The sequence below is a fragment of the Pygoscelis adeliae genome, unplaced genomic scaffold (assembly GCF_000699105.1).
Source record: "Pygoscelis adeliae isolate BGI_AS28 unplaced genomic scaffold, ASM69910v1 Scaffold140, whole genome shotgun sequence".
NCBI lineage: Eukaryota > Metazoa > Chordata > Aves > Sphenisciformes > Spheniscidae > Pygoscelis > Pygoscelis adeliae.
The window spans coordinates 2,836,958-2,858,421 of record NW_008824044.1 but is presented as its reverse complement, the minus strand read 5'-3'; the positions used below and the strand labels follow the sequence as shown (position 1 = coordinate 2,858,421).

Here is a 21,464-nt window from a genome sequence, read left to right as displayed (position 1 = left end):
CATATTAAAATTTAATTCAAAGCCTAAGAATCTAAATAAGAAAAATAAAAGGATAAGAAATTTGTGAATAGGTGGTGTTAACGTCACAGTTTGTTTGTGACAAATTAAAACAACATCTTCATTAAAAAATTGTGTTAGGGTTGATAAAACTCCATTTTCTTAAAAGGGTATTATTTTTTCCAAAGCCTTAAATTCTGGGCTTGCAAAATCTAGAAATGTCCTTTGAAACATAACATTTATTCCTTATGGAGATTCTTCTTTTCCAAAGTTTTCAGTCAAACAACTGAAGACAAGAAGAGTTCTTATATGTGGATCATGAGGAACCTGAAGAGACATTAAGACCACCAAGTAAGAAAGTCCTAGAGACATGTGGATATTTGGAATAGATGAGGTTGGACATAACAATTCTACTAACACTTTCAAAGTCTGAAGATAGCAGATAATGAGAGATCCTGAAACCATTTACCTTTTCAGATAGGCTACTTAATTAATGGTCTTCCAGTGTAGACAGATAAGAGAAAAGTTTAGAAGTGTTATGTTTTATTGCTCTTCACTAAACTCTGGAGTGCTAGACATAACTGTAAAAATAATAATGTAATGGTTAATAGTTTCAGTAACTACTAAAATATTATTTACAGAAGTCTGAAAATCAGTTGCTGTAAGCCACAGAAGTTCAGGTAGTGGCAGAGACAGACAGTTGTATCACTGAAATAATTAATGAACACACGTGTGAGTACATGAGGTGCTGAACGTTGCCATTGACTACCCAGCCAGGGAAACCAGGCTTCTTCCAGTTCTGCATGGAAGTGGTAACAGGGCAAGTTGGAGCAGAAGACAGAGAAGAGCGAGAAAAACAGTTCCTGGGGCTGTGTGACAGCATATTTCAAATTTACAGTGAAAAATGTTCACTGTTTTCAGCATTGGTAGGTGAAGAAATCAGTAACACATACAGCATACAACCGCTGCTGCTCATGAGGGATAAATGCCAAATATGGCTGGAGCTGTTTCCAGTAAAGCAATTATTTGTATTTTTTGTTCATTGCTCAATTGCAGACCGGCATCAGAAGGACCAAAAAGACATAGAGGCTGACAGAATATAACATGTGGGATAAAAAGTCTCGTTCTTTACTCTTAAGTAACTTCTCTCTAATATCTGTACTTGTGCATCTCACTGCTACTGGCTCTTTTCTGATGGATGTCATTTTCTGACGCTTGCTTTATAGCTGTTCAGCACTTTTATTGCCCTACCGTCTGTTCTAAACAGTTAAAGACACTTTTATTCCCAATTTTTCTTCAGGGATGTAGAAGAGGCATCTGCTTCTGAACATTTAAAATGTCCTAATATACATTTACAAATTATTTATGCAAAATAACTCAGATAGATACATTTTCAGTGGGATTTACAGATGTCTGACAAAAATGTAATTTGCTCACACCTTTAAATAAAACATTGTTGAAATCTGGCATGCATGCCAACATGGAAAACTTCTCATTTAGTATAAGAAATTAATAAAGTTAGGCTTGAAATTAGTGGAGTTCTTAACACAAATCCTTAATTTTAAACATGCTCTTAAGTATTTGGCTGAATGAGGACCCTTAAATAACTTTGTATTGCAAGTTTTTGAATCTGTAGTCTGAACAGTGCTAAATCTACAGAACACATTTTACCAAGACTTTCCATCACAAAGCTCTGTGTAAACACTGATTAATCCAGTTACCACACTGGGAACTCTAAAGTGGCAAAAGAGACTTGTTAAAGGTATCAGAGCGGATTTAATGAGTCTGTGCTGGGCTTAAAACTAAGCAGTTTCAGTCGTTAGGCCACGGAAATAAATCCTGTCCTGACCCAAGTGTATCAAGGAAAGAGATGACGGATCCCAGTGGGCCCTCACCGCTGTCTGCCGGCAGCCTCCTCCCCAGCATACCTGCAGAGTGCAATTTGTATGAGTTAGTTAAACTGTTTATACAGGTGACCTAAGACAAGTTGGTATTTTTTTCAAATTCTTCAATTGCTAGCAGCGCATGGGAGTTTGCAAACTCTGATAAGAGCTGTTGCTAAACGCCTTGGGAAAAAACATCCTCTTCCATTGCTATAGACCTCCGCTCCAGCCTCTGCTTATCTCCTTTTCTATGGGGACAGGAAAAACCCAAGGGCTTATGGACATGACTGGGTGTAACTGAGACATGGCAGCTGAAGGAGCCACCCGTCCCCAGGGTGAGGTGGGATGTGCTAATTAAACCAGGTCTGCCAGTCCCTGCCCCTGCCAGGGATGTCTGCTGGGGCTGCTGCAATTACTGAGGATAAGCGGCCAGTGGTCTCAACATACAGGAGGATAAAAAAGAACAAATCCATGTCGGAATAAATTTCTAAATAAGTTTTTTTTTTTTAGTTATTGATATTCTTCTCTATAGCAGAATCTCACAGCTCTGCTTTAATCAGAAGTCATCTGTTGGGTGCCCAAGCAGAGGTCCCGGTCTCCTCGCTGTGTTGGGTCTACCAAATGGATTTTGCAGCTGCACAACTCCGACTCAGTGGCGAGTTGCTCAGCTGGCTTCACCTTCCCGAGCATGAAGGATGCAAGGATCTGTCAGCACACAGAAACGTTTCGGTCAAGAATAGGAAGTAAGATGTTACCATTTAAAAACACAATGAAAAAAATTTCCAAGAAAGCTATTCCCTGTTGCTTGCCATAAATCCCGGAGGAAAGGGTGGGGTGCTGGGAAAAGGATGTTTGTGAGGTTCCGGGGAATTTCCTGCTGCCCAGCGGGAAATCTGCATGGATACGACCCAGCAGCCAGGGCAGAGTGGGGTATGGTCGCCCTGGGGTGCCTGGGCTTGGGTGCCCCAAGGCATTTGATGGTGCCATGACCCGGGAAGGACTGCCAGTCCTGGTTACTGGGGGATAACCACAGGCAGAGGGCATTGGCGTTGAACTGTAGGAAGCGAACAAGGTTAATTATCACTTTTTGGTGTAGTGGCAAAGTTTGCCTGGATTTTCATGGGGATAAAAGGCCACGTTTCTGCAGCAGAAGCTGTCTGCAGGCAAATCTGAAATCCCTGCTTCAAACTGGAGGTTGCTGGAGCTGCCAGAAGAGGGTCTTGGTATTTTACATCAGGCAGAGGAGAAACAGAGACAAGTTTTTTGTTCAGCCTTCACCCCAGAAATGGGAAAACTATGTTGGCTGAAGCTTTTGGTGAAGGACTGTGGGGGGAAATTGGCTGATAACAGATGCTCATTGTGTAAAATTTAATTCCAAGTTGTTAAACAACTGCAAGCAAGACTTTCTAGCTTTTACAGTTGTCGCTATCGCTTTGTATTCATCAAACAATTGCTAATACTGTGTGCCTTCTGTTCTCACTGTATGCCCTTCATTCTGTTCAAATTTCTAACAATGCAATGCTGTCAAATTTGAAATGCAGCAGCTGGAAGACAAAGAGAGCATCCTTAACAGCACGATTTTCATGCAAATACCATGCTCAGGGGGCTAATTGCAAAGTTCATTTACCTGAAAGACAGAAAACCATTTGGCAAACAAATGTCTTCACCAGGTCAGTAGATTTGAGGTAGAAATCTCTTACTGCTCACAATACTTTGACTTACTTATCAGTCATTCATGAGGGAAGATGGATTGCACTGAAGAAAAGCATTAAATCGAAGTGACTGAGTCCATAGCTCCCATTCTATTGCTTTTCTGCTTCAAACTGGACCTGATTTCTCACAGGCAGCCCACAGACCCTTCTCCAGGCCACCCTTTCACAAGGCCCAAAAGGCCCTTGGTGCTGCTTTCCCCTTTGTGTGGACCTCTACCACTGCCAGCAATGCCGTGGGTGATAGAGAGGAAGATGGAGAACTACCGTCAGCCCAGGGCAGCCGCCTGCTCTGCGGGCTGCACGTACCAGGAATGTGGCTTTTGATGGACCGGAGCTGTAAAGAGCTTGCTCTTCAGCATTAACACCTCCGAGATACCCACTGGCTCATCTACAGTGCCTAATGTCTTACAAAGAGAAGTCAGAGCCTGCCCAAATCAATTTAATGAACCAGGGATATAAACATTATGGTTGGAAAATGCCATGATGCTTGAGTCCTCCCCATGGCTTTCCCGACTGACCTACCTGTCCCACACTGTGGCTGGTCTGGATCTGATACTGAGGAATCTGAAAAGGGGTTGTAGAGATGACGATTGGTGTCTGAGAAGGTCTGGAGAGCCAAGGGAAGTACAGACATCTAAAAATAGTTTTCCTGCTAAGTAGGAGTCAATCTGTTAACACTGGGCATGTCTGTATGAAAAACAGTAGTTTCTGCAAGTGTAAATACCATATACAGTTGAAAGAGCTCTCTGATATAATACATTTTCTATGCAAACTTCAGGTGCAATTAAAGTCAAATTCAGATTTTAACAGAAGCATCAAAAATATGTGCTGTGTGAGCACACAGATCTGTTTATGCAGTTGCCTCTGTTAAGTAGCAATATCTATGGAAATATTTATATGCTCCATTAACTGGGACAAGAAAATAATATGTATCTGTTTAGCATTGCACACTATCGTGACATTCTTCAAACAGTAATGTATTGGGCCACACTGGAAATGCAGTCCAAACAAACTAAAGATGTGAATTGAAATGGCATGAATCAAACTGCATTACACAGGATTATGCGGGCACTGTTAGCCAGAATTACAATGTCCTTAATTCAATCTGCTTTAGTTCTCCTTGGAAATTAAGTAAATGAAATTAAGGCCACTTTAATTTTTTAATTCTGAATGAGAATATCCACACAAAAGTGTAAGGAAATTAAACTAATCCACCTCAAAAGACTCATTCACAGGGCTTTTCTTGAGGATGCCTCCAGAAAGGATACACTGATTCACATGTGGATTACAGGGAAGATTTTAAAGGCTGACAGCTCCTCTCTTCTCAGTTATCATCTTCTCTCTGTGTTGTTGCCCAGAGTCAGCAGACATAAACCTGTGTTCGTTCCTTAGCTCACTGCTATAACTAAAACCACTGTTGGTTGCCACTGGGGTTCTGATTTTGGAAAATGAAGGTACGTGATAGAAGAGTGGACACCTGGCAGGGAAAGTGCGATGGTTACTTTATATGCAATATCGCTATTTTTTTCTTTCCCAAAAGAGATAAAGATGAGGGGTTGCTTTATATTCACAGTCAGATTACGCTTGAGTAATTGCATAGGCAAAGAAACTAAGACACAAAATGCCTAAGAGGTTTCCCCCTTATTAAAAGCGTTTTCTAGTTGGAGAACGATTTTACAACCAGAGAGGGAAGCAAAGGCTTAAGAGGGGACGCAGCTTCAGCATCCAACATGGCAGTGAGCAGCTTAGTCACTGGGCTGTCCTGAGAAACACAGGCAGGACTGCCACAACCGTGTCACCCAGAATTTTGTGACCACCTCTTGGGGAGCACCTCCTGTGAGACTCTGACAGAGCGGTGAAGTGAAGCACCAAGCCAAGTGAAAGTACACAGACCTCTTGGTTTTTTTGAAGTATCAACATGTGAGACTTCTGCAAAACAGGTCATGTCATGGGGGATATATGCAGCTTCTGGGTCACAAGATAAGGAGCTCAGCCTAGAAGGAGGTTTTGCAGAGGGTGACTGTAAGGTAATTTTATGATTAAGCTTATTCTTGGTTAGCTGATCCTGGACATGCCCCATGCAAGTGAGGGCATGCTGAGGAACATGCAGAAGGGGAAAACAGAAGTATGCATTAAAAAAAAATCTAGATGCTTCACCTGAATTTTCTTTGAGGTATGGGCTTGTCTTTGACACTAATGCAGGTCAGTTACCCTTACGTCTGTCACCTTTACTTTTTTTCTTATCACCTCCTTGGATTATGGAAGAAAATATTTATATTGTGGACCATGAGGCTGCCAATGAAATACATTCATTAATTCTGTTTATCAGGGAATCACTGAAACTCTTTCCTTAACAGTTGTTTATGATGAAGTGTAGAAAATACGTTGAAACTTAGTGCCTAGAATGTTGAGCAAAAGTACCGTGTTCAGATCAAGCACTCATAATCTTCTTTTTAATATGAAAATACGCTATATTCAGCATAAACTACGGTTTGCATTAGAAACTTCAGTTTTCATTACTTGGAACCGTAAGCCACGGGCCATGAAACCATGACAGCACAGATCCACAGCTATTGATAGAGCTGCCGTAAGTGAAGTGCTACAGGGAGCACTAGTGTGTGGGGTAGTTTTTAAAAACTGCTAAGGTCTAAAAATTGCCAAGGATGGGGAACTCCATCTCATTACTAAAAATGTCTAGTAGTTAAAACAGATTGGGAAATAACCACCCTTCTTTGTACTTTCCTTTTTCTTTGCTTTTGCATAAGGCTTCAAGGCAAAAGATCTGGCAGTGCAAAGCTGTCATTCTTTCATGTCTAGGAAGGTGGTGCTAAACTACAAATTATGGCAAAAGCTGAGGGAGCGTGTATTCTTTGCAGACAAAGAAGGACTTACTGATGGTAGCTACTGTTTCTTGAAATCTGGAAAGATTGTAGAGGGAATGTTGTAGGGAGTCAAAAAAAGGTGAATGGTCTTAGGGTAATATTATTTATCGTCTCCTAATAAAGTTCCCAGTTCAGTGTTAGGAAAGCTCAGTCCTTTCTGCAGCATCCGTTACTTTTGTCACGTGAGAATAATCAAGATCTGCTCTCAACTTTGTGGCTTTTTTCCATGATCGGTGAGAATCTATTATGAAAACTCCTAGAAAGCTTAATTAATGTGCACGGACATGAAATAATGTAAAACTTTCAAGTGTTGACTAAAAAGATATTTGAAGTTGTAAGGGTTCCCACTTACTTCCGCCAACTTTTAAGCAAACGTTCAATCAGAGCCAGGTATGATGTGGCTGGACCTGATATTTGCAGTGAAGAGATAGTCATTAATTATTGCCGTCCTTTTTGCTTGTGAACTACAGATGAGCAGATTATTGCTTTATTGTTCCCATATATTTGTTCACTCTTACAAATAATTTGCTCATTGCCAACACACTTGAGTTTGTGGATTGTTCCCTGGCCGTTTGCAGCGATGCGCTGGTTAGTTTGGAGGCCCAGGCTGTTGGGAGAGGCAGCAGCTCCTGAACAGGGATCATCTGCATAATCCTGGAGCCAAAGCAGCTGTAGATTAAGGTCTATGAGATGCATGCCCAAGACACAAAGCTGCAAATTTCTCTTTGCAAATGTTTCACAATCCACTAAAAGTCAGCTGAGCGAGCAAAATCTCGACTGGTCTACCTGTTAGACCACTTGCAGTGTAAGGTAATATACCTGTGTTCAGCTGGGTCTTGTTTCCAGACCTGTTTTTGCTCCCTCCCTCTCACCTAGGGCAGTTGTGCTCGTAAGGGACTCGTGCTTACAGGCTCTGCACCCTGTACCTGCGCTCGGAGACGAGGATCTGTGCTCCAGCCTCACCTGCTCCTCCCCAGCCAGACCCACTGGGTTAGTGGAAGAAACCTTTCTGAGGGGTTAAGCTATAAAAGGGCAAAATGAAAACCCTGCAGTACCATGCGATGGTTAGGCTTAAAATGTTCTTCCAGGTCACATTTTGTAAATTACAACATTGTCATTTACAGTAGGTGGCAGTTCAATGACTTTTAATTGTTATTAGTCATGCGGCCCATTATATCGTGGAGCGATGTGTGTGCTCCCGCTCACGGCGTGCAGTGCTATGGCTCCTGTTCGTATCAGAAGAAAGCTGCTGAGAGAAATGTATTTTATTCTTTATATGCATAAATAAGTCTGTACTTTCCTCCAGTCATGCATAAAACTCTTTGGTTTGCTCTGTTTTTTAATCTGAGCTTAAAAGTGAGCTTCTGCTTCTTGCCACATTCTTTTTCAAGTCCAAAGAGCTTTTCACTAAAACTGGAGATGAATTGCAGTGCAGGGACATGGGATGTCCAGGAATAACAGGCTTGGGCTACTGGACACTTTGGCCCTTCATTATCAGCACTAATATGATCAGTTTCCTATGAAACTTCCTGTATAATCATGGATTCCTGAGGTATGGCCTGAGAGAAAGGTTGAGATCATGGGTTTTTTTTCTGTGTTGTGACATTATGTAACCATTTCTTTACTCATCACTTTAACAGACAAATGTGATGAGTTCTTCTTCCTGGAAAAATGCTTTCGAGTACCTGACTTGAAATGTGTTTAAGAAATGTGCTCAAGAGTTTCTGAAAACCCATCCCCCTGGATTTCTCAAACTCATTGTTTTGTTTTGAGGGCTCCTACCTACCTGCCCCGGCTTTCTGCAGCTTCAGTTCGTTACCTGATTCTTACAACACTCATTTGGGGCAGGTGATTATTATAGCAGAGAGGAAGACAAAAATACTCACTCCGGGCCCACAGAAGGGGTGGGTGATAGAATTTAGTTTAGAATCAGTATTTTCTGAGTCCCAGCCCTGTGCTTATTACTGGTTTATGCGATGCAGAAAATATCTGTATCATTACTGACAAGTCCTTATTTCTACTAAGTAAATTATTTCAGTGTGAAAGTGTGCTTCTCATGTAACCCTGTATGTTGTGGCAGTGATGTATAGGCAGTTCCAAAAATATCCATGTTATTATTTCTTGTCTTTAAAATCCCAGTGAGATCTGGACGGAGTTGCTGCAGAAAGCATGGCCTGAGGAACATGTGCGGTAAGACATGTACCGGTAAAGACTGGCCTGCAGCTGGCCTGCAGCAAACCACCTCTTATTCCCAGGGAAGAGATCAATGACCCTTGAATTAGAGACAGGAACCTTCCCCGGGGGTCCAAGACTGAATAGAATATAGTTTTTAGAAAGCCATCAAATGTCTGCTATTTGAAAGGTGGAGACTCCCACAGGTCTGACACCAGCAGGCACAGCAGCAAAACCCTTTACGAGTCATCACAAGGACCTCAACATGGATATGTATGTGCTGGTTGCTCCTGAACTCTACCGCAAGGTACAGCGATGTAACCACATCAGATTGGGCATATAGCAAAAGTATTTAATGCTCTCACACAGCAAGGTTGCTCACTGATTATAACGTTTCCTGACAATGTTCACAGAAGTGTGTTAAACCTAAAAACATAGACTTGACTCCATGGAATACATACTCATTTTCTTGACATTATGATGGTTTCATTTTTTAGAGTACTAGTTTTTCTTTGATCTTATGCATGTATGTGTTGATATTTATGTTGTGGTTGATAATTATTTTGGAGATGCCATGTAGGAACACGACGTCTTCACTTAGGAAGCACAGGGCCAGTCCTCTGTGAAAAGGAAGTCACTGTGTCACATCCCTCGTGTGGGTGGTACAGCACGATGGCTAGCCTGTGGGTAAACAGAGCTGACTGTGACATTGGCAGTTGGTTTAGAATTAATACTTTCAACATGAAAAGTGCGTGTTTTTACAAAACCCCAAAAAACAAATCCATATACTTTCATTTTGGTATTCCATCCCAAAGGCTGACAGTCACCAGCAAATGCAGCACTATTTTTCTGGCCTTTACCATTCCAATGCAGGATGGAGTGAGGGATTATCAAGGAGAAACTGCCATCATGATTCACTCAGTGCAGGAGAGAAGATTAGAGTTGACTGGCTCTAATCTTAGCACAAGTCACATCCTTATACTTATCTGATTTCTTCTTTTTAATTCCCCTTGAAGTATTTGCCACCGAGAGATGTCTGGAGCTTTTGTAGATGTCAGTCGTTGAAGGTTTGGATGGGGTGCTGGACATCAGTTAAAAAATGAAGGGGTCAGTCTGACCCACCATCCAGAATTCACCACTTGTGAGTTCCACGTGGCTTATGCGGATCACAGTGATCTCAGGAACATCACTGGAGACCTGCTCTCCGCTATGACTTGGTCAGTAATGGTAGGTGTCTGTTTTTGAATGGCCTCAGAAGCTGGTTTACTTTGATGTTACATGAAAAGCTTACCAAGGTGAGGTCAAGAACATATATGCATATATATATATAGGTAGGTAGGTATGTCTATTACATGTACGTAATATACATTATATAACATATATGCTCTACATTATATATTTATATATGTTTATATGTATATGCATATATATGTATTTATGTAGGGACATATGCCACATTAAAATGCAAGTAGTTGCAGAATGTGGCAGAGGGCTGGTTTGGATGACATTGTTCTTCGGGATTAATTGTTCAGTTTTTGATGGGGCAGGGATGAATTCCTTGACTTTCATTTTGGATATAAACCATCGTGTATCATTAGGTATATTGATATAATCATACCTCCAGATTTTCATAGGCAATACATTGAACGATATACTGCCGCTCTTTCATGTAGAAATCAGACACTCAGTAAAATTAAAACTATTTCCCTAAAATAATTTCACTTTATTTACCTTAACATATGGTAAAATACTTGGTAGCTATAAGATTACTTATCATCCAGATGATGCTGAATTACAGGCTGTAGACATTGACATCATACCACCTTTTAAGTGAGTCAGCATGATGGAAAAGTTGGAGAAAACCACAGGAGAAAAGCCGCCAGCTCTAGAAACCTTGGAAACTGAAGGTGTAATGTTTCTTCCTCAGCTTTCATTCTGCTAAATTATATATAGGTAAAGAAGAGAAATGCAGACATGGAAGTTAGGCGTAATATTTTGAAGGAAAAGAGAAATATATGTAGAGGCTGGCAGGACTCCCAAAAAAAGTGTTAAAGCAGAAATTCAGGGAAAAGAAGTGGGAAGAATACAAAAAATTAGTAAAGTAGGATATCTCTCATGGATGTTTTCAGGGGAAAATAATTGTGGCTTATTGCGAGGCTTTTATGCTCAAGAAAGTTGATAGAAAGACACTTTCTGTTTTAAATCTTGAGATGTCTCAGCAATTTTTCTCCACCACTTTTATCCTTACCAGTGTCACATACCTGAACACGGTGCCTTTGCAGCCACATGGAGCAGGAGGGGGCGCCTGGACCTTGCCAGGTATCATGCTGAAAAGCAACTGGTGGCATTCTGCAAATCTGCGCTCCTCCATTGGGATTTGGCTTCGTGTTATTAAACATAAGGTAATGTACGGCCCCAGACAGCATACAAAATAGCAATTCACTTCCTGCTCCTCTATGGATGCTGTAGCACTAATGAAGCAAAGCAGATCTCGGGGAATATAGCCACGTATTTAGTTTGTGTATACACTTATTAAACAGCTGTAATAAGACATTGTTATGCCTGAAATTGTTACGGTTTTAGTGGAAAAAAAGAATGAGGATTGAAATTGCAAAACTACCCCGTTCCTATAAAAAATGAAAACATGCTTGGATAAATGAAGGTTAATGGACTTAATTGTGGCGAGTAGTACAAGAAGGCAATTCATGCTAGAGAACATAACTGTGATTCAGATAAAGGGGAATTGTAATTAAATGGAGGTTGGATAAACATGATTATCCTGGAAAGTTTTCCCAGCACAGTACCGGGAGGTTTTACGACGCGGAGGTGGATGCGTGTGCGTGATCTGGAAGTAGAGGCGCCACCGCCGCCAGCCTCCCTGGGTGCTCCACCGCTGCGGCAGGTTGCCCGCGCTGCTGCGCCGCACGGCAACGCAGACAACAACGCCAATAACTGGCAATAAATTGAGTTAATTTTGTAGTCTATTTTGCCCGCTACTGCAATTGGCGAGTGCTCTCCCTGTCTTCATCCCAAACCCCAAGATTTCTCGTTCCTGCTGTTCCCCATTTCCACCCGCTGGGGGTGGAGCAGGCGGGTGGGAGTCTGGGTGCTGGCCACGGCTAACCTGCCACAGTATGGCTCTGGGCGGAGGAGGTGAGGGCATCCCACCCCCAGCCAGAGGGACAGGGGCGCACGTGCTCTCCCCGCACCCCCACCTCAGGCAAAAGCCTGTATCAAAATACATACAACAAACTTTTATATAGACGGGTAAATATTTGTACTTGCCACATATGACAACTAAACCTGACATTTTCTATTAGTTTAAAATCCCTGGTACTTTCTTTTAGATGTACTGTGTCATCTCCTTTATGTAGATAATCATAAGCTTACTTACTATGCTTTTTCCGTATTATTTTTTATGTGGATATTTAAAATGAAATGTGGTAGTTTGATATTGAACACTGAGAGGATATAAACCTTTACCTGATCCACAGCAAGCAGAGGCCTTCCAAACTGAACTGCTTTACTGAAACAGGTACTTGTGCTTATTTCTTTTATTTGTTGAGTTACAACAGTTCCTTGATGACCTGTAGGAGATGAAGGGAATCAAATGTACTCCTCCTAGGACAACCACAAGATTTCCAAACAAGCTTTTTAATTTTTTTTCCTTTTCTTTCCTTTTACTTGCAAAATATTTTTGCTACATTTTCAACTTTTAACTGTATATTATTATTAAGAAAATCTAAATATACTTAATTTGAATACAGGATAGTATTAACTCACATGTTTCTGTAATTCCTATAGATTATTTTACATAACACATACAGAATTAAAAAAACCTGAGAACTTCCTAAGAAAAACTATCAAATAGTTCTGCTGTTCAATTATTTACAGAACAGTTTGGAATCATGGTTTTGTACTCCTTGGTATATTATATCATAATGATATACATTCCCAGCTGCCTAAGGAGAATGTGCACTGGAGTTTTATAATTGTCTATTCTGAGCTAGTGAACATCTCCCTAGGGATTAGGCCTTTTTTTTAATTAAAAAAAAAGGAGGGGGGGGATCTTTTTGCTTTCAAATTCCTGTTTTTCCAGTGCCAACTGTATTCTAGATCTTCAAGCAGACTTCCCAACCCCATATACAGAGGCCAGTTATGATTCCTTACTCTCATCTTTAAACTTGCTCCTTGAAACTTTTTATGCTTTAACCTTTTTTTAAAAAAAAAAAAAAAAATCTTTGTGCTTTCCTTATGTGTTTCCATCAGCTTACAGGCTGTAATGAATCCTAAAAGTGGGCTTTGACTCAAAATGTGCCCCCAATGTTTTTTGGACCTAATATTTAATAGGTTAGGTTGCTGATAATTTACACATCGGAATAATCCCTTGAGTATTAGGATGGAGGGCATCCCTTGTGATAGTGAGATGAGGCTGAGAACGAAGTGAATTGAAAATAATTGTGAAAACTCCCAGCACATCTTCTTTGTCTTTTTATTTCTGCAGTTGGCATGTGATACAATAATTGTCTTGTGCACATTTCTGTCTTCTCTGTTTGTTAAGTGAGTTTGTTGAAGTTTCTTGTATCAGACATGGCTTTATTTGCAACCATTCCCAAGATCATGACTCCATTGCCTAAATCGGTTGTTGAAACTTGATTTCCATGCTGGAATTATTTATGTATCAAGGTCATTTTTAAACTCAATCAGTCATGCACAACAACATTTTTCTTTCCCAGTCTAAAATTCATTTTCTTTGCATGACCTTCTGTTTACTGAAGCTTAGTAAAAGAGTAGTCATTTTTTGATATTTTAAAGTTTTCACAAAATTAATTTCCTGAAGGTATATTTTTTTTGTCACGGTACAGCAAGTATACACAGGACCTAGACTCAAATAGAGGTCATGTAGATGACAGAGTAACATTATTATTCCCACAAACCAGCTCTAAGGATGTTGGCTGCCTATATTACATACACAAGTTTTGGCATCCACAAAAATGAAGGCAGAGACAGGAAAGTTAAGATGAGTTTGCACACCTACCTCAAACACATTTTGAGTAGTCTGCCATACGATGTTTCTGGAAAAACAGCTTTTCACTGGTGAGTGACATATTTTCATTTTCTAAAGGAGAACAGCGTTTTGAGCATGTATGTATTTATTAATTCTGCAACGATCAAAACTTAACTCTGGAAAATGTGTTTAATTTCCATGAAAATGTCATTGTTTTGGCTCTGACTTCCTGGCAGTTATTTTTTTCCACAGCTTTGGTAACAATAACATGACAGTTTTACATCAGAAAGTAACTGGCACGTGCTATAATTTTGTGCTTTCCCAGGGAAAAAGAAGAGCGAGCTTTTAAAAGGAAACACTGAAATGTTTGTTGCTTGTGTTCACCGAAAAGTGAAACGGAACCTTCCAGCTACTTTGTTTTCTCCCCAGCCAAGCATCATCCAGTGAGAGGACAGAGCAGTCTGAGCTCCTTGCCATGCAGAAGGAGCTCTGCACGGCTTACTGGTAGCACAACGGTCCAGTGAAGCAGGGACAACTTTTTAAGGAACAATCTAGGCTAACAGTCTTCAAAATTGCAACAGGGGCGTTCTAAAACACTATGTTTAAACTCAGTGAACACAGTTGTTCTCCACTGCAAAACTACAACCAGGTAAAGCAGTACCGCAGAGAGATCAATGTTCTCTAAACCGCATGTCTTGCTGGACTAATCTCCTCCACCTAATGTTGATGAAGGTGTCCCCATGTATTTGCTTGCTTTAAACAGGATTTGAGAAAATATTTTTTTAAACATGGATCCCAGCTTGGTCCAGCCTCACAAGGAATATGGAAAGAAATAACTAGTTCCCACAAGGCTTCTATGTTAACAAGAGTCGTTTAACTTATTTTTCTTCAGCCAAACTACATATATATAAAACTTTAATACCCCTGAAATCTCATGGGGCTTAAATAACCTGGCTGATGATAGGTATCTATCTAGGAGGAGGATGACAAATCAGGCTATGAAGTTCCTTTTTTTTCTTCACTGAAGAGATTTTACTAGAAAAAGGATTTCCCAAAGCTTTCCTCCACTGAGATTTGAAAGCATTTAGGCCTTGTGTTTGTCATTTGTCCAAATTAAGAACGCTAATATATCTAAGCCCAGGTAAAGGTGGATTTCTTCTGCTACTTCGTTTATTTTGCCTTCATTTTATAAGTATATTGTCAGCTTTTTCACAGAGCAGGAAAAGTTGTTTCCTTCAGAGCTATGTCCCCCCATTCCAGAAATATAAAGAAAAATACCCTCGTATATCTGTTTAGCTAGCAAGGGGATGCAGGCAGTAAAAAAAAAAACATGAGAACTACTTTATGGACTCAGGACATCCTGATAAATACTACTTCTAGATGTAGACAAGATGGGAAGGAGAGAAGTTTAAATGGAATATTGTGTTTTTCAGAACATTTGGAAGGTAACGATATTTAAGGCTAGATAATTTTCTTAAAGAGACACCAGTGAAGGTCTCACTACCATTTGGCTTCCTGAACATTTTGTACATGTATGCCCATCTCTTTTACTGTTGCATTTAGCTAGCATTTTGGTAACAGGGCTTGAAAACAAAGCGTACTGATGGAGTACACTACTTCTTGAGCACTTCAGTTATTCCACAGTAAAGGCAACTTTAAAGGAAATGCCAAATGTTCTCCTGAAATTACAGGAGAACATTTCTAGAGCTCAAAATCCCCTCCATTTATGTGGCCTTCTGCCAACAGGAGAGCAACTAGCACTGCATGGTAAAAAGACCACCTGTGTTACACAATTCATCCAGGGGCACAGCCCATGTCACCGATTATAACTATGTGAATGTCAGAAGCTAATTACAGACACTGAGATCTTTCTCCCTTTTCTCTGTGGGGGTGATGATGTTGAGGGAGGTGGCCAAGAGGAAAGGAGGTTGTCAGATATAGGGCTGCAAGTGTTATAGCTCCCCTAGTCTGTGAATAACTTTTAGTCCTAACCATGGTAGGGTGCGTAATGCAGCTTCAGCAAAGAGATGACTGAAGGCACCCTGAGAGAGCTCTGTACCCCTTCCCACCAGGGGGGAAACTGACTGACTTGCTGTGCTCCTTGGACTCCAACAAAATAAAAGAGGGTTAAGCTTTAGCTAGGAAAGAGCAATTAGCAGTTCCTGGAGATAATTATAATTTTACATTTATAATGCAGTTGTCTTTCTCCAAAATCTTATCCTGCCTCTCTACTATTCTGCTATTTACAAAGCAGGATGATATACAAAGATGATTTATATATGATATACTCCTCTACTGCGGCTTTTTTCCAGCCTGTGAAATGTTTTGTTTGTTATGAAGTGTATGGAGGGTGCCACTACGGCTGTGTATCCTGCTGCTTTTAGCAAGTATGTTCACCCACCTGCTTTCTTGCAACTCCACGGGAGAAAGATGAGTTGTGAAAATGACAACAGTGCACTCCATATAAGTACAGGATGAGAAACATTTTATTTATAACCCTGTCATATTGGGGCTACCCTAACCAAAAATAAGCTTGAAAGTAATCCCCTGACTTGTTTCTCTGGATGCTCCAGTTTCTTGAAATGCAGTGTATAAAACAGAGGTTTGTACTTTGCTTTTAGACAGTCATAGCATCATCAAGAAATTGTGAAGGTCAGTTGCAGTGTGGACATCTCCACATCCCTCCGTGCCTTTTAAATTACACTCATGTCTCTTCCTTATTGCCAGTTTTGGTCTGTCTTCATTTTTCTCATACGGGTCTGGACTGGCTGCCAAAGGGCCAGACAGAATCATTATGTTGACTTTGCTAAGACTTCTTCTGACACCTGTAACTGTAGCATTTATTCCCAGTTAGGGAGCATGACACCGGGGCCCGACACAAATGCCGAAGTGTGACAAGGGCGCTTAGTGCAAGAACTATGGTACTGACAGCTTTACGGACGACTTTAAAAACTTCTATTCTGATGTCTCAAAGGGACCAAACAACCAGGGATCTGATTTCCAGATAGACAGTTCTTTCACACAACCCTTGAAATACATTATATTTCTGTGTGTTAGGAAGTCCTTGCTACTGAAAAAAGAGGTAAATAAATCTGGTTGCAAATAATCAAATTCTTAGTCTGTCTTCTCAAGCTGAAGCCAAATACACACATTAACCCCAATGGCCAATTCTTGCTGTTTTACCACAAGCCTGACGCAGAATTTCACGTACCTGCACTGTTGGAAAAACATCATTATGTGAGGTCATCATCTTTTCCTTCCCAGAAAGTTTCTAGTCCTGACAGTCTCTTTCTTCAGTGCAAACAAGGCTCTAAAACAAGACGAAAGACAGCTGGCCTCTTTACTGTACCTATACCATTTACTATAAAAAATGTTTTTTACATCTTGCTTTAGGAAGTACTCCTTTCTCCAGCAGTGAAGTCCACTGAAAACAAGCCACAGCTGGATTAATAAGGAAGCAAAGCTGGGATGCAGAGTTACAGGAAAAAACCTATCCTGTCAGGTCTGTTGTTGACATAGAGGTTTACAATGGCTTTCAGGCAGCTTGATATGGTAGAAACTCATAAAGGAAGGGCAAATATAGTATTACATTTTCTAGTTTGAACTGTGTATTTTTATATAGTCTTACTTTGTAAAAAGTGAAGAATGATTACATTTTATCAAGGTATAGTACAGGCTTAAGGCTAGTAATCTTAGTATTAGATTATAAACTTACATAGCTTGCAAAATTTCTGATGTGCTCTGACAAACCTGCTCCGCCTTGCATTCGTGACAAAACTCTTGCAGAGGTGGTTGTCAGTGACCGCCACGGTATGACACATGCTTATAGCAACTGGACATAAGCGGTGGCAGGTAAACGTGGTATGTAACGCTATCAGTCAGTACTGCAGCAGGTTGCAATGAAACAATGAGGGCCTCAGATATTTTCTTCTTTTTTTTTTACTGGGTTATAAATCAATTAGGTTGGTTTGAAAATTTCTTCTGAAACAAACGTTTTGGCAAGTGTAATGCTAAGAATTGGGAAGAGTCGTAAGCATAAGTTGTAAGTCAAAAGGTGTTATTGACTCTACCGCTTTCAAGAAAATAACACAAAGGACAACGGGAGTCAATTGCTTTCGTTATTTAAAGACACTTTTCCAGGTGGACATTAATGATGTCAATAACTGTAGGTAAAAATAAAAGTTTATCAGTTACTTCATGGAGATATATCAAGCAGCACAACCATTTCTCATACGTACAATAGGGAGCCACCCACAAAGACTTCCATAGCTTTTGACTATGTGTAAAATCGTGGGCTTGTTAAGTCTTGACAAGCATCCACCGAGGGATGAAAGCAAGCAGACAAATTCGTAACTCTGCTGAAACTAACAGATATGAAATCACTTTGGTCAACCTCAACTGATGTTTGAGGTTTTGTAAAACTCCCTTTGGCCTGCACAGTAGAAGTCAGTTACATCGTATACAGCGTACAAAACTCCAAAATGCCTTGCAGCTTAACACAGGTTGACACTGGTGGCTGCTCTGCTGCAACGTGTGGTTACTCTGCTCTGCTCACAAACTGGGACGACTGCGTGATTCCTCTTCATTGGATACTTTCAAACAATATGAGGACCTGACTGAAGTCAAGGTTGTAGTGCTTAATATAAAGCAAAGTCATCCAGGTCTAACAAAGTATTATGTTCAGTTGTTATGGTTATGCAAATGAGATTACTGGGAGACAGATGAACAGGATGGCTGAAGTCCAGTGAAGTGTTACTAAAGGTCTATATACGCTATTTGTGGCATTGTATGAGGGAATATTGCATGAACTTTAGAACAGTCCAAATGTACCATTAAATGAACTCATAATAAGGGCTGATAACTGAACATCATTGTGTGCTTAATGTAGGCATAATTAACTAGTGAACTAAAAAGCTCATAACATGATAGGCAACTACAGAAAAACGCGTTAGTTGGTGTCTAAGAAAGTGGTTAAGTGTTAAGAAGCTAAAGCTTGAAATTTTTTGGTTGGTGCTGCTTGACAGATGGGCACGACCGGGTCCGATTATTAATACACAGGGTTATGCTTGCTATCTGCCATGTTGCACTAAGGAAGAAAACCAGGTGAGAAATTTGGTCATGAGTTGAGCTTTTGAGTTTGGGTAAACCTATATGAATCTGATTCCCAGAAGATATAGATCAGTTAAGTTAATGGAAAAACCGTGGGCAGTGCTGAGCAGCTACAACACTGTCATTAGCTAGCGGAGCAGCATGGCAAATGTTGGAAGGGACAGACAGTACTGCTGTTCTGTGTGCTGTTAATCTATTTAGAAGATACCAATATTGAAGTCTTTATCTTCAGTCATTTGCCATGGATGTGCCTCCACAATCCATATTCTTACATGCCTTTGGGCTAGATCCCATTTACATCACTAACATACATTCTTATTTTACCTTCTTATCTACACAAAGGCATCCAGAATGAAAACAGTGAGTTTGTCTACACTTAAAATACCACTTTCTTTATTGCAGTGCTAGTGGGAAATCCAAGCAAAGGAAGACAAAAACCTCCCCATCCAAACCTAAAATATTGGAAGACTCAGTTTTTGGGTGTGTAGAAGTATTATCCAGCATTAAACTGTTTATTATGAGCCATTATTTTCCTATGTCAGAAGTATTTGCCGTAAGTGATGGCTCTACTATTTTTCATTGGCTTCACTTCAAATCCTGTATCTGTTATTACGAAAGACCTTAATGGAGGCCCTGAGAGGCTACATACATCCTGTAACACAACCCCAAAGCTGCAAGATACAATCGAGAACACCAAACAATTTATGTGTAGACTGGCTACACCAGTATCATCCAATACTCAATGAGATGAGGTGGCAACTTTGATCATTGGCTATCTGTTGTCTTCTATGACAATGGTTCTTCTAGGATAGGTGTCAACATCCACAAATATGTAGCGGACCTCAAATCTTCCTCTTTCAGGATTCTGTAAGGAAGACAATTTCAGACTCCGTTTTTTTCTCTTCGGTAGTTTAAATTCAAGGTTAAGCTTGTCAGCTATACCAAGAAATTGTACATACCTCTTTCACTTCTACATGAACTGTTCCCCGCTTCCCTGGTTCAGAGCCCTCAATATAGAACTTCAAACGCATATGTTTCAGTCCATCCTTTACGTATTCAATGTGACTAAAAATAGCAAAACAAAAGAAAAAAACAACCCACTCAGCAAGGATACATATTATATGCTAGTTAAAATTCAAATTTAAACTTCTTCAAATTTAAACTGCGTTCAGCTCTGGGACCCCCAACATGAGAAGGACATGGACCTGTTGGAGCAGGTCCAGAGGAGGGACAAGATGACCAGAGGAGGGCTGGAGCATCTCTCCTATGAAGAAAGGTTGAGAGAGTTGGGGTTGTTCAGCATGGAGAAGGCTCCAGGGAGACCTTATAGCGGCCTTCCAGTACCTGAAGGGGGCCTACAGGAAAGCTGGAGAGGGACTTTTTACAAGGGCATGTAGTGATAGGACAAGGGGTAATGGCTTTAAACTGAATTAGGGTAGATTTAGATTAGATACAAGGAAGAAATTCTTCACTCTGAGGACGGTGAGGCACTGGAACAGGTTGCCCAGAGAAGTTGTGGATGCCCCATGCCTGGAAGTGTTCAAGGCCGGGTTGGACGGGGCTTTGAGCAACCTGGTCTAGTGGAAGGTGTCCCTGCCCATGGCAGGGGCGTTGGAACTAAATGATCTTTAAGGTCCCTTCCAACCCAAACCATTCTATGATTCTATGATTTAAGGAGCTGCTTAACAGTTTTGTGAGAAAGTGTAGTCCGATGCAGTCCTTATGCTACCATGGGTTCCTTCTCTACTGCTCTTCCCAAGCTTTACTGTGAGTGTATAAGGAGTAGCGGAGCTAGAAGAAAGAACTAATTAGCAGTTGAGGATTAACACTTGAAGTGCTTAAATGTCCTCACACCAGTCCTCCCCTCAAAACTCAACAGCAATCCAATGGCTGAAGATTCTGGAATTTCCCTGTTATTTATTCTAAAGAACCCCCAGATTCAGAGCCTGACATATAGAAAGGAACACCCAAGACTGCCAGGGTTTTTTTTAGGCACTTAAACTAAGTTACCAAGCCAAAACACACAAAGAATGTTTTGTCACCTTAATTATCAGGTTGGTTAAATCACATCAAAACAGTTTATTGTATGCTTTACACATTTTGGCAATAATTTTGTTCTACTGAAGTTGTGTAACTTTGGTGCTGATATCAGATCTCCAACCTAACTGCTGATATTTAGACTGGAGTTAGGTTATGCTCAAATGTTAGATAAATAGAAAGGTCATGTTGCTTTCAAGATCACCACTTCCAGAAACTAATGGTCAAACTAGAGTTCTGGTGCCAATTTGTTTCCTACTGAAATTACTAACTGCTGCATGTTACCAAGCTCTTACTTCCATCAGTCATGCCCAGATACACACTATGAATTAAACTTCCAATACAGTTTAAGATGAAATGATGGGTTATAGAGAACAAAGATAAATGAAGAGCCTTACTGCAGTAAATTCACATTCAAGGTGTTTACATACAAAAAAAAAAATCTGTAAGCTTTAGAGACATTTAACATCATCCTTATACTGCAGACACAAATGCTACAATCTTAGAAAGTCCTCAGCTCAAAAATTTATTTAAAATACTAGACTTTCAAAATGATGGAAATGAAATACTAGGAAAGCTGATAGTACCTTTAGTTATTTACATAGTTTGTTTTACAGACAGATGCTTAAAACATTTGTGCATATCCTTTTCATTTAGCAGCTCT

General features: G+C 40.3%; 1 protein-coding gene across 1 annotated transcript in view; it reads right to left on the bottom strand.

Moving 5' to 3' along the window:
• Positions 1-16,126: 16,126 nt before the first annotated feature.
• The window catches only part of TIMM21 (translocase of inner mitochondrial membrane 21 homolog (yeast)), an 11,718-nt gene continuing 6,380 nt past the window's right edge, over positions 16,127-21,464 (bottom strand). Inside the window, exons 6-7 of the mRNA XM_009333502.1 lie at positions 19,723-19,828; positions 16,127-19,628 (exon numbers count right to left, since the gene is read on the bottom strand). Of these exons, the coding sequence (XP_009331777.1) occupies positions 19,536-19,628; positions 19,723-19,828 (199 nt within the window). The 3' untranslated portion in view covers positions 16,127-19,535. The remainder of the gene's footprint in view (positions 19,629-19,722; positions 19,829-21,464) is intronic.